The sequence below is a fragment of the Eurytemora carolleeae genome, unplaced genomic scaffold, assembly GCF_000591075.1.
Source record: "Eurytemora carolleeae unplaced genomic scaffold, Eaff_2.0 scaffold2196, whole genome shotgun sequence".
NCBI classification, from domain to species: domain Eukaryota; kingdom Metazoa; phylum Arthropoda; class Copepoda; order Calanoida; family Temoridae; genus Eurytemora; species Eurytemora carolleeae.
Window position 1 is genome coordinate 1 of NW_019398085.1, and position 12,748 is coordinate 12,748.

General features: G+C 28.8%; 1 protein-coding gene across 1 annotated transcript; it reads right to left on the reverse strand.

Moving 5' to 3' along the window:
- Positions 1-543: 543 nt before the first annotated feature.
- LOC111716771 (baculoviral IAP repeat-containing protein 3) lies at positions 544-3,610 on the reverse strand. The gene is made up of 7 exons (XM_023492260.1): positions 3,216-3,610; positions 2,690-2,842; positions 2,327-2,414; positions 1,769-1,872; positions 1,285-1,379; positions 1,141-1,206; positions 544-776 (listed from the first exon to the last, which is right to left on the reverse strand). Exons 1-7 carry the CDS (start codon positions 3,577-3,579, stop codon positions 720-722), a joined length of 927 nt encoding a protein of 308 aa, XP_023348028.1. The 5' UTR covers positions 3,580-3,610; the 3' UTR covers positions 544-719.
- Positions 3,611-12,748: the final 9,138 nt, after the last annotated feature.

Below are 12,748 nucleotides of genomic sequence, written 5' to 3' on the forward strand. Positions count from 1 at the left end.
AACTTTTGTTTAATTTTTCAGAACTTTCTTTTAATTTATCAGAACTTTCGTTTTATTTATCAGAACTTTTGTTTAATTTATCAGAACTTTTGTTTTATTTATCAGAACTTTAGTTTAATTTATCAGAACTTTAAACTATGATCTGCACATTACATTTCCAATAGAAAAGTATGTTATTTATAGGTTCAATAATTAATTGGGTGACACATTTTGAACATAATCAAACAGGTTTATTCTGAAGTTGAAAGACGTATTTATCTAAAGCGTTTGTGATAAAAAGCATATTTTATCAGATTCAGACGTAGGATCTGAACGCTCATCACGTCAGTAGTAAAAATTGTATTGTTCATCAAAAGATATAATACATATATTCAAAGTTTTATTAATCTATTCACTAACTTTACAACTACAATCTACATATTATCAAGAAATATTCCAAAAACAGTGTTGTTGAATTTCATGTTAATACTTGAATTCCTAAATGGGATAAATGGTAACCTTCAAATTATAAAAAAATTAAAACTTAAAAATTGAAGATAAAGATTCAGTTAAAAATGTATATGTGTCTAAATGAACAGGAGTAAAAATGTATATGTGTCTATGGGAACAGGAGTTAAAATGTATATGTGTGTACCCATGGTTTGGACAGTAATTTCCCCGCGTCATTATGACCGGTACAAGGGGTCGGTCCGGTTCACATTTAAATTGACCATTGTCAGCTAGATCAAGAAGGCTTTGACAGTATGCTGAATTCTTCCTCTGCACACTGGGCAGTTCTAGAAAATGAATATTTATAATTATAAAACTATTATTGCCATGAAATGTAATTGTTTAAATGTTTCAGAAGATTAAAAACGTCAAACAAAAGATGATTTTCTTTTCATTTCTTTTTACTAACAAAAAATACGTATTCTTTTTTGTCCTTTATCAAATTTAACGTGACTTTTGATCACTTATCAGCACACCACAAACAAACATCTAAATGCTAAAATCTTATATTTGATCATGAACTTTACACTTTGGAATTATGCTTGCAGAGTCATGGAAAACAACTATTGTACACTTTTCATAATAGTACATTAAGAAATTCTTTTTCAGAAACTTATACAATTTCTTTCGTGGATTTTTGTCAGCTGTTACCTTGAGGGAAACTGTACACTCTCCACAGCTGACCAGATGCCTGCATGGGAGCAGGAGGATAGAAACCTAAACATGTAAAATTATGGTATAAAAATATTTCAAAGTATCTTTAAATCATCAATAAAAATATATTCAATTAGTTACCTGTTTATCTAAACATACTTTACAAATGAGAGCAGAATTTTCTAAATCATCTGATGATTCAGAGACCTTTCTTGTCTTGTCTGATACGGCCTTTTCTAAACAAAACAAAATTTCAATCATTAAAGGGACCGTTCACTAATATGAGTAATTTCAGGTAAACTAAATAGCCTAACAACTATTCATATAGTTTTAGTCTTGCTTTTCAAAAAAAACCGTGGCCGGAGAAAAAGCCAATTTATAGTTCAGATTCCCGACACAAAGGTATGATACCTTTAAAAAACTCTTTTAAAAAAAGAAAAGTGCNTTGAGTCCTTCTCATTGAGTTTTCTCTTCAAGTTTATAGTATGATACCTTTAAAAAACTCTTTTAAAAAAGAAAAGTGCCAATGATTTTTAAACAAATTATAGGCATCCTTCTTAAATTAACATCTAGGATAATATTTAAAAAATCTGCTTTCAACTGATGTTAAAATATTTGATCTTACCTTGTTCTGTTTCTTGTTTAATTTCTAACTGCTGTCTTTCCTTTTTGTACATAGAAACATTTTCTTTCTTTGTCAGTTCAATAAACTGACAACAAGGGAAGGACCTAAATCATTACAAATTATATTTATGGTTTGGAATTATCAAACCGCAAAACTGTTGTTTTTCTTATTTTATCTTTTTAAAAGTCTAAACCGCAGTCTAGGACACAGACCTTGAATGGCGCCTAATATTGAAATATAAAAAAACAACATGGTAAAACATGTGAAAAGAGCTTTTCAAGGAAATATAGGGTTTTCAAAATATCATACACCATCAAAATAATAAATCAATTAGTTTAAATTTAAGGGATTATTGTAATAACTATATTCTTCATATATTCTTTTGTTATTTCTTCATAACTGCATCTAAAAACCACAAAATTCATAAATTTCACATTTCACCAAACTTGAAATTCCTAAGATTAAAATATCCATTGATGAATCAACCCTTTTGGTCTAAAAATGAGAAGAAACCAACTAAATTGGCAAACATCTTTAGATTGAGAGCTAAAAACTTACTTGATATGTTCTTCCATTGGGTCATCTTGAGGTTCCCAGCCACAGAGCCCACCATTGCAATAGAAACACGTGACTTTATCAGAGCACCCTAGATTAAAATGATAATTTCGTCTTTGTATTAAAACATCGGTCAAAATGAAAATCAGCCAATTTAATCTTAACAAATCTTAAGTGACAACATCTCTAAGATAATTCTCAGTAAGAACTTTTTGGAAAAAAAGTTCTATTTTTAGATAACAAATATGCTGGCAAAAATACTGGAATTTTTGGCAATCAAATTAAAAATATTTGCCAAATTTGTAATTTTTGATCAAAAAAATGTATATTCTCCTTGTATTGAAACAAAGAGGATTAAATGTTTACCTGTGTAAAAAAATCCAGCTTTTGCCATAGCACCAGGTTTTTGATTGAGACCAATAGGCCAATCATTGAAGGTATTGAATCTTGCTGGATTTGATGCATACTGGATGTGTACTGGTCCATCATATTCTTTTACATGAGAAAAACTAGCATAATCTAAAATGAGAAAATAACAAAACAGTTTTTCCAAACAGTTGATCTTGATCAGCATTGTTTGTTGTTAGTCAAGAATTATTGTAAGTTGAAAAACTCGTTCTGCACAATGTCTTTGGAAAGGAACTAAGTCTTTGTCACAAACTCTGATTTTCTAACTCTTATATCTTTGCAACTCAATGTTGTAAGTCTTAGATATTTCAAACTATAAATGCTGCTATATCAAATAATTAAAATTTTAAATATCAAAGGTACCATCAGGTTGCAAAGATATAGGGATTTGATAATTCAATTTCTTATTTAATAATATCAATGTAGATTAAGAATCACACAAATCAAAATCAAAAAAAAAAAAACATGTTAAATTAAAAATTACTTGGAAGCGTTCGGTCGTTCTGTGTTCGACTGTACTGTATTGGACTTTGTGGTGGCATATCAACATAATCTTGAAGCCTGGAACCAACAACATCTTCACCACCTTGTTCATCACGGGGATGATCGGTTTCATCTTCTCCTACATCTGGTTGTGAGGTATTAGTTTCAATTTGGGACTCAGGAAGTTGGGAATCAGAGCCTGATTCATTACCTTGGGAATCAGAGCCTGATTCATAACCTTGGGAATCAGAATTTGAAATTAAATCAGAATTAAATTGGGATTCATTGCTAATTACTCTTTCATCATTTTTATGTTCTCCTGTATTCCTTAAATGAGTTACAGGAAGAAAAGATAAAACTTCCATGTTTAAGTTATAACTGTTATTCTTGCACTGAGTTGGCATTTTTTATCTTTATCTTTATAAATTTTTTTTTATCAGCTACCATTCATTACAAAATACAGACGCTTAACCTGAATGAATATAAAACTAAGAAAATTAAGATATAATTTTTATCAACAGTAAATGAAACGGCATTATGTCTGTGACCTTAGCCCAAGATGGATGCATTAAAATTTTTCTCACCCTTTTTTTTCGGGAGGCATCAATTTTGCTTCAGTATTGTTAAAACATTAAATGCAGTGTTTGATATCAATAAATTAGAAACAAAAAAATATGATAATTTTCTAATTCTTTTTTATTTGCCACTTGGTGTCATAGACCTTTTTTTCAAACTAATAATTCTACTGCTAGATCAATTAGTCAAAGTTTGAGGTTTGAAATATCAAATGTTTGAGTCCTCAAGATATAGAGATTGGTACTTTTATAGCTCATGTTGTTTCTGTTAAAAAGAAATTAGTCAGAACCATTTCAACAGTCATCAGAATTTTTGTTCGTTCAATATTGACAAAAATTGAGGCTACAATGCACGATCTGAAATTTCAATAAATTTTAAAATGACATATGTATAATCAATGCATCATAGTCAAACCGAAAGAGATTTGACTTGAATGGTAATGAATAAAATAAAATATAAATATAAATTAAAACAACTTTTTTTTTCAATTTCCTATTTAATGAAATCAATCAATGAAGAGGATAAATTTCTGCAAATCAATTATTATAACAAACTCTTTGAAGCTTGAAGAACATGTCAAATGAATGCGAAAATAGTTTATAATAATTCAATAAAAAATCTAATTAGATATCGATGTGTTGGATTGGTTAAAACTGTTGGAGCTGTTTTTATCTAATTTTCCTTTTTTGATTTATATAAAAATAGCACCTCTTGATTCAAACAAAAGTGTGATTTTTTACAAACACTTACTAATTCTAATAAAAAAGTATGACACACGAAAACTGAATCATAGATGTTATTTATATCAAGAATGTTCCAATGTTTCTTGCAACATCATATTTTGTTGAATTCTGAATTTTATTCAATCATATTTCATAACAACATTGATATTGTTTTTCTCTTCTGTTTCTAGTGCAAAGTATTTCATACCATCTGTGTTTTCAATAAGATTTCTAATATTCAGCTAGCACATCACACCATTTTTACACTGTATACTTCATTTATACTTTATTAAAAAATATGCCTTTGGGACACATAAAGCTGTGGAATAGGAAGACGACAGATTAATTCAAGTAGTCTAATATGAACTTGAAACTCAGCAATTGTGCAGTGTAGAACAATGACACGTTTCAATTAAAAAGTTGATATTGGTGAAACTTTTTGCTTTATATCACAACAATCATATTAAAGTTTGCTTAAATGTCTTCTCTTTCTATTCCAGGGTATACTCATTCTCTTTCTTAAGTTTACTCTATCCCTGTATCTTGAAATATAATCCAAAATCTTAGAAGAAAGTTTCTCTATTTTAAACTTTTTCAATACTTTTCATGATCAGAATACAGAGAACAATCTGTTCAGCTTGCTTGTCAGTTTATTCTGTGTGTTTTTGTTTGTTAGAAATAGGTATTCAGTTTCTGATGTACAATTTTAGATTTTATGATATTGTAGCCCGGGTTTAAAGGATAATGACACAACAATAAAGTGTATTTATTATTTTATCAACAGTTTTGTAGGAATTTTAAAACTTTTATTTAAATATTAAATCGCACTTTCCTGATATTAGATTTATAATGATACATTTATAGTCAAACATAATTAAAAATCACACTTAGAAAAGCTCGTTTTTATGAACATTTAAAAGAACAAACTTTTTTTTATTTTATAATCTTGGTAAATAAATAGTGAGTAAAGAATATATATTTACGATTTAAGGGTATTTACAAAATGATTACCATAAATGTATAATGTTTTTATGATACAGATTAAAGATTATGCATGTTATGTAAAGTTTGTAATAATTGAAATAAAGCCATATTTTGTCATTAATTTTTTAAATCGGTCATAAAAGTTTAAGAAAATTGTTTTGTTTGGCTTTAATTTGCCCTATTTTTAAAATTCTCTATCTATACCAGGTTAAAAAATTTTTTATCTTTTTTGTTAAACAAAGAACATTTTTTGCACCTTTCTGTGTAAGATTATACAAACAGAGGTATTGAGTTTTTGTCACAAACTGATTTCTACAACCCGATGGCATAGACCTTTTATATTTCAAACTATACAGTCTGTTATATTTAATAGTCTAAGCTTGATAAATCAAAGGTTTGCGCTATCCAGCTACTGGATATTACAAAATTTGAGTTTCGCAAAAAATTCAATTTTTTGCGAAAATTTTGAAAAAAAATGTTCCATTTATTTCCAATCATGTCTAAGATTCCAATTTTTGATATAAAAATCTTTTATTTTTCATCAATCTTAATTCATACAAATATTGGATTTCTCTTTTTCTTCTGTTTCCAGTGCAAATTATTTTACACCATCTGCTTGTCAGTTGTTTTGTTGCAAGATGTTAAAACTTTTGTGTTCGAATCCTGGGATTAATTGTGTAATTATTTTCTTTCGGACATTCATATTTGTATTTAAATTCAAAGGTTGGCACAGTGAATATCGAGATAAAATGTAAATTAGATCTAGATTTAACACAACATTTTTGTCTATAAAGTGTCAGGTTGTTATTAATGCGTTTGTTAGTTATGTTCAGGGTTTCCAGCACAAAAGGAAAATCGTTTCGAGAAAATTTCGCATTTCGTTTGCTCGCAAAAAATGCGAAAATTTTGCTTCCATCTGTTTCGCGCAAAAAATGCGAGATTTTCACAAAATAGGAAATGCAAAAAATACAAAAATTTCTCGAAAAAAATATTGCAAAATTTTCGCAAAAAAATAATGCGAATCTTCACGAAAAAAGAATGAGAAAATTACTCAAAAAAGAGTAAATTATGTGAAAAAAACCAAAAATGTTGCAAAAAATTACTGAATTTTTAAAAAGGAATGCAAAATTTTTGCGAAAATTTATAAAAAAAGACAAAATTTCGAGAATTGAAGGCTGCCATATTCCACAAAAAAACACAATTTAAAATCTACAACGGGAGGAGCAAAAATAATTCGGATTATTTTAAATGCACCCTGTAAACTAAGTATCAATTTTTCTATGATACGGTGTAAAATGTTACTTTTTACACAATTATTGTTACTTGTTGTTGTAAACTGATTGAACTTTTTTAGTAAAATTAAAAACAAAATAATTTCAGTTTTTATTTTACATAGCATGCAAATTTTAGTTTCCATTATCACATTGTCAAATCAAATTATTGCAAAAATATTTTCGTGAGAATATTATTTGCAAAAATACTTTTTCGCGAAATTTTACTTCGTTTTCGCTTTTTTGCTTCATTCATTTCACAAACAAATACAAAATTTTGTGAAAACGTTTGCGAAATACGAACGAAAATTTTCTAATTTTTTCGCGAAACATTTTGTTTGCTGGAAACCATAGTTATGTGTCACTGAAAGCTCTCTTGCAGAAATCTTTAAGAATTATGCCAATTATTTCTGAAAGACTTACTTTAGCTAAAATAAAATGGTTTATAGTTCTAAATGTACATGTCTTGGGCTGCACAAATAAAATCCAATTGCTTGTAAATTGTTGCAGCATTTTATAGCAGGCAGAATTTACGTGGTGTTATTTATGTCTCATGTGATTGCTGGTTTCTGGCTATAGACATTTTTTATATTTAAGAACACAATTAACGTTTTTTGAACAACAACGAGTTAGTTCTGCTTGAATTCTAAAGAATTGTAATGCAATTACCCCTTTGTATTATTGCGGTGCATTCATCGGTCTAAACTCAAAAGTTTAATAAACACTTAGAAACAGTTTAAGATAAGCATTTTAGAACGTAAAATCATTTAATCACTTTATAAGCATAAACTACTAGAAAACAAATAATAAATAACTGTATTTATGATTTAAATCTGAGGATAAAGTAAAAATTTTTAAATGAAGGTGTAAAAGTAAGATTTATAATAATTATTACTTTTTATACAAAATGTTTTCTAAACTTTTGTTCAAATTGGTCTTAAGAGTTTAAGACAATAAGTTTTTTATCTTATTTAAATTCTATTTTCACCATATTTACGACATCTTTTTATTTTGTGTATACAATATTTTCAGCTGTCCACTCTTAGTCTAAGCCAAAAATGTAATGCAAGGAAAGTTATTTCAGAAGTGTACACATATTTTGTACTGCAGTGTACTGTCTCTGGGCGGTAATTTAAACACAAGACGGATGTCGAAGCCTGACATGGGATCCATCTTTCACATAAAAAAATCAATGAATTATACTGGTCATAGGAAACTATTATGTGAATTATCAGAATTATCAAAATTCAATGCTTTTAACCTCCTTGGATACTAAACGAACACTGATGCATCTATTCTTGTTTACAAATTCCACCCAAAGAGAACTGGTTTCCATTTGTAATCAGAGTTTACACGACCGCAATTAACTTTCCTTGCATTAGTTCCTTGCTTTATATCACAAACGCTTTCAATAAATATGTCTTTCAACTTCAAAATAAATATGTTTAACCCTATCTCTGCTGGGGTACTTGAAAACCAGGATACGCTGGAGGGGGGGTCAATTTGACCCCCCCCTCCTCTAAATCCCATGTTTGATATCTAAATATGACAAATGATACATCATTAGAAAGCTCTTGTGCTCTACTTTTAGAATCTGCAAAAAAAATTGCAAATTTGCAAAAATTGAATTTTTTATCGCAAAATCCAGTTATATAGTAAAAATGTGTGCAAAAAAAGATTTTTCAAAAACATGAAAAATTATACATTTTTGAAAAGCCCTTGACCATGCCATTTCAAATATGCAAAAAATTTGTGCAAAATTTTAAATAACATTATTTTTAATCAAGAAAAACTAAAAATGTGCAAATTTCCTTTGACAGGTTGTTTGCAAAAAATTTGCAATTTTTTTTTCGCAAAACTTGTGCAATTTGTTTCCTTTTGTCAAAGGCTTTCCAAAAAGCTAAATTTTATCAAAATCTGACAAGTGAAAGTGGGTCAAAACAAAGATTTAGTTTGTTACAGGAAAAAGCAGTCATTCAGGCAGTGTGCCTGAGGACTCAGGCAGTTAGTATTAAAGTCCTGTTTTAGGCTTAAAGGGAGGGCTATGGGTATGTAAGAAAAGCCAGAAAATTTTAACAGCCTCAGACCAATACTTTTTGAGTTATGTAAAAAAAAATACAGGGGGGGGTCAAATTGACCCCCTCCCCAGCAGGAATAGGGTTAATTATGTTAAAAATTTGTCACCTAATTAATTATTGAATCTGTAATTAACATACTTTTCTATTGGAAATGTAATGTGCAGATTATAGTTTAAAGTTCAGAGCTGAAAACTTTAGAATGGTGGATATTGAGATAAATGCTTGATCCTCTCTTTTTTTTAATATTGGGACTAACCTAATTTTGTACAATTGTATCCTGAAAAGTTTATAAAATTCAACCAATCAGAGTCGCATATATGAAGCTGATAAATTTGAAATTTTGCCTGCCATTTAAGATTATATACAGAAATGGGCGGGACTCTCAAAATTGAAAAAAAACGGTTTTTGATTTTTCTCTTCTATATCCAAGAAAGAACGGTTTAAGAAGAAAATCAAAAGTGTGTACATTGGATACTCAGATTAAGTAATCAGGATTAAGTATATATCATTCTAAAGTTTTCAGCTCTGATCAATTAAACAAAAGTTCTGATAAATTAAACGAAAGTTCTAATAAATTAAACGGAAGTTCTGATAAATTGAACAAAAGTTCTGATAAATTAAACAAAAGTTCTAATAAATTAAACAGAAGTTCTGATAAATTGAATGGAAGTTCTGATAAATTAAACGAAAGTTCTAATAAATTAAACGGAAGTTCTGATAAATTGAACAAAAGTTCTGATAAATTAAACGAAAGTTCTAATAAATTAAACAGAAGTTCTGATAAATTAAACTGAAGTTTTGATAAATTAAACAAAAGTTCTTATAAATTAAACGAAAGTTCTAATAAATTAAATGAAAGTTCTGATAAATTAAACTGAAGTTTTGATAAATTAAACTGAAGTTTTGATAAATTAAACAAAAGTTCTAATAAATTAAACGAAAGCTCTGATAAGTTAAACAAAAGTTCTGATAAATTAAACAAAAGTTCTAATAAATTAAACAAAAGTTCTGATAAATTGAATGGAAGTTCTGATAAATTAAACGAAAGTTCTAATAAATTAAACGAAAAGTTTTGATAAATTAAACGAAAGTTCTGATAAATAAACGAAAGTTCTGATGAATTAAACAAAAGTTCTGATAAATGAAAATGAAGTTCTGATAAATAAAACGAAAGTTCTGATAAATTAAACGAAAATTCTGATAAATAAACTGAGAAGAGGGGGGGCTTACAGGCCTAGTTTATAATCATGTTTGTGATCCCTCAGACTCCTGTCTTAAAGGTTAAGCCATAGAGATAAAGAAAATTAAACAGTGAAAGAAAGAGTGCGGAAATTAGATATTTCATATATTATGGAGGACGTGAGGTCGGTCTCCAATAAAACGAGGAATCACTTTTCCCGTATATATATTTAAGTCTAAGATACAAAATATTATCGAGAAAACATTGGTTCGATCACACGGGTAAATCTGAAATTCTTCTTCATCCTCTCTTTGTTCCTGGACTGTTGTAAGGAGGCCGGGTATCGTCTTCTACAATATATAGGTTGTTTTTTAGTAAAATAACATAAAGACATACAGTGAAAGAAAGAGGAGGGAAATTAGATATTTTCTATATAGGTTGTTTTTCAGTAAAATAACATAAAGACATACAGTGAAAGAAAGAGGAGGGAAATTAATTTTCTATATAGGTTGTTTTTCAGAAGTAAAAAAAACATAAAGACATACATTGAAAGAAAGAGTAGGGAAATTAGATATTTTCTATATAAGTTGTTTTTCAGTAAAATAACATAAAGACATACAGTGAAAGAAAGAGTAGGGAAATTAGAAATTTTCTATATAAGTTGTTTTTCAGTAAAATAACATAAAGACATACAGTGAAAGAAAGAGTAGGGAAATTAGAAATTTCATGTATAGGTTGTTTTTCAGTAAATTATCTTATAGATACGAACATATACGTAAATTCTAATTTTCAATAGATGTTATCTAACCTATACCTTAATGGAAAGAGTCTTTTTAATTTGAAATGAGTCTCAATTTCAGAAGAGCATGCCCAATTTAATATGGTACCTTCGAAACCTGAATCTGATCATTGATTTGAGGATATCTTCGTTTTTTTAACTTGAAAAGTGTTCTGATAACTTCTCTTGTAGAGAAACCTCCAAATGAAAATAATAAGTTTTCAAAAACAAAAAACATGGATATCAAATTCATACTTTATCAGATAAAGCTATAAAGGTTCACTTGAAATTACGTGTATAATCCCTTTAAGCTTTACTCGTGATCCGTTTAATATTTAGCATCTGCCATTAAACAATAAATAATCTAGGCTTATCTTTTGTTAGTTTTTCATATTTGACGTTTAATAAAATTTTACGTTTTTTTTATAAATTTTATCAGACCTATAAAGGAGGTGTACAAGTATTACTTCACTTTTTTATGAGGAGGTCTTAGCTTCAGTCATGATATTGATCAAATATAAAAAAGTCAAATTCACATAGATCCAAACTGCTACAGCTAAACCCTAAATGAGCCATACATCAAAAGATTTTATCAAATGTCGTCTTGACAATTTTTCAATGGGTTTTATACTATTTTACGTAAATCTCAGTATTTCCGAAAATAGATAAATAGCCATGAATATGCGAAACCAGTTTTAAATAGCTCCATATAATCATTTAATTAAAAAACTAAATATCTGCAACATTTCATTATCAGAAATTGAAGAATACGACATTTGATGAATTATTTCGATGTATGGCTTATTTAGGGTTTAAATGTATGTAAAGTAGAATCAAATTACAAGACTGGGTTAATTTTGAAGTGTAGATATGCCTAAGCCTATAATGTTACCTCACTAACTTTCTAATAATTTTGAGTAGCCCTTTACATTTTAGAACTGTAAAGCAATTCAATTGAAGTCAAATTTTGTATGAGTGCTTGCAACCTTTAGATCACTGTGAATTTCGTTATCAGTTTAAATTTTGCATGTAAACAAAATAATTATGCTTATCTCCAAGAAGTGTTATAAGCTTAAACCTGCATATTTTCTGAAAATTATGCCCTGCACAGTGCACATTATGAAGTAAAAAATAATCCCTTTTGATCGGTACTAATCTTACTTCTTTATGTTGCGTCTATAAGGAAAAAAAATGTTAAAAACGACTTAAACTGAAGGACGTAGCGTCTATACAAATTCAGAAAGTTGCAATATACGACTTGGACTGTAAAAAAATCAATTTCATTTCAAACAAATTATTCAGGTATTGCAACCTTGTTAACTAAAAAGTCTCATGTCTCATGTCTCATGTCTGAGTAATCTGTGTAAAGTGTTTAGTGTCTAAACAATATGTGTACTAGTGTGTGTAGATTGTACAGTGTACCCCACCAGATGTTGTTGAAATATATTAAATCTAGAAGTCTCTACAATATATTAAGCTGCTACACAATATATTGACAATATTGTTACAATTCTTAGCTTTGCACACAACCTTTCTTCCAAAACCATCCCTTTTATTATACTTTGCAGGGCTCCAAAACATCAAGAGTATAAAATGACGACATCTGAAAGTTTCTAAATATCACATTATTATCTGTTTTGCATGAATTCAATTTTTTTTAATAACGAGGCCCAGATAAAAAGTACATATTTTTTAGAAAATCTTAAGATTAAGATGACAAAAAAATTCCTACTTTGTGGGTTCCCATATGCAACACCTAGATACTATAGAACCATCCCTACTTTGTGGGTTCCCATATGTACACCTAGATACTATAGAACCATCCCTACTTTGTGGGTTCCCATATGTACACCTAAATACTATAGAACCATCCCTACTTTGTGGGTTCCCATATGTACACCTAGATACTATAGAACCATCCCTACTTTGTGGGTTCCCATATGTA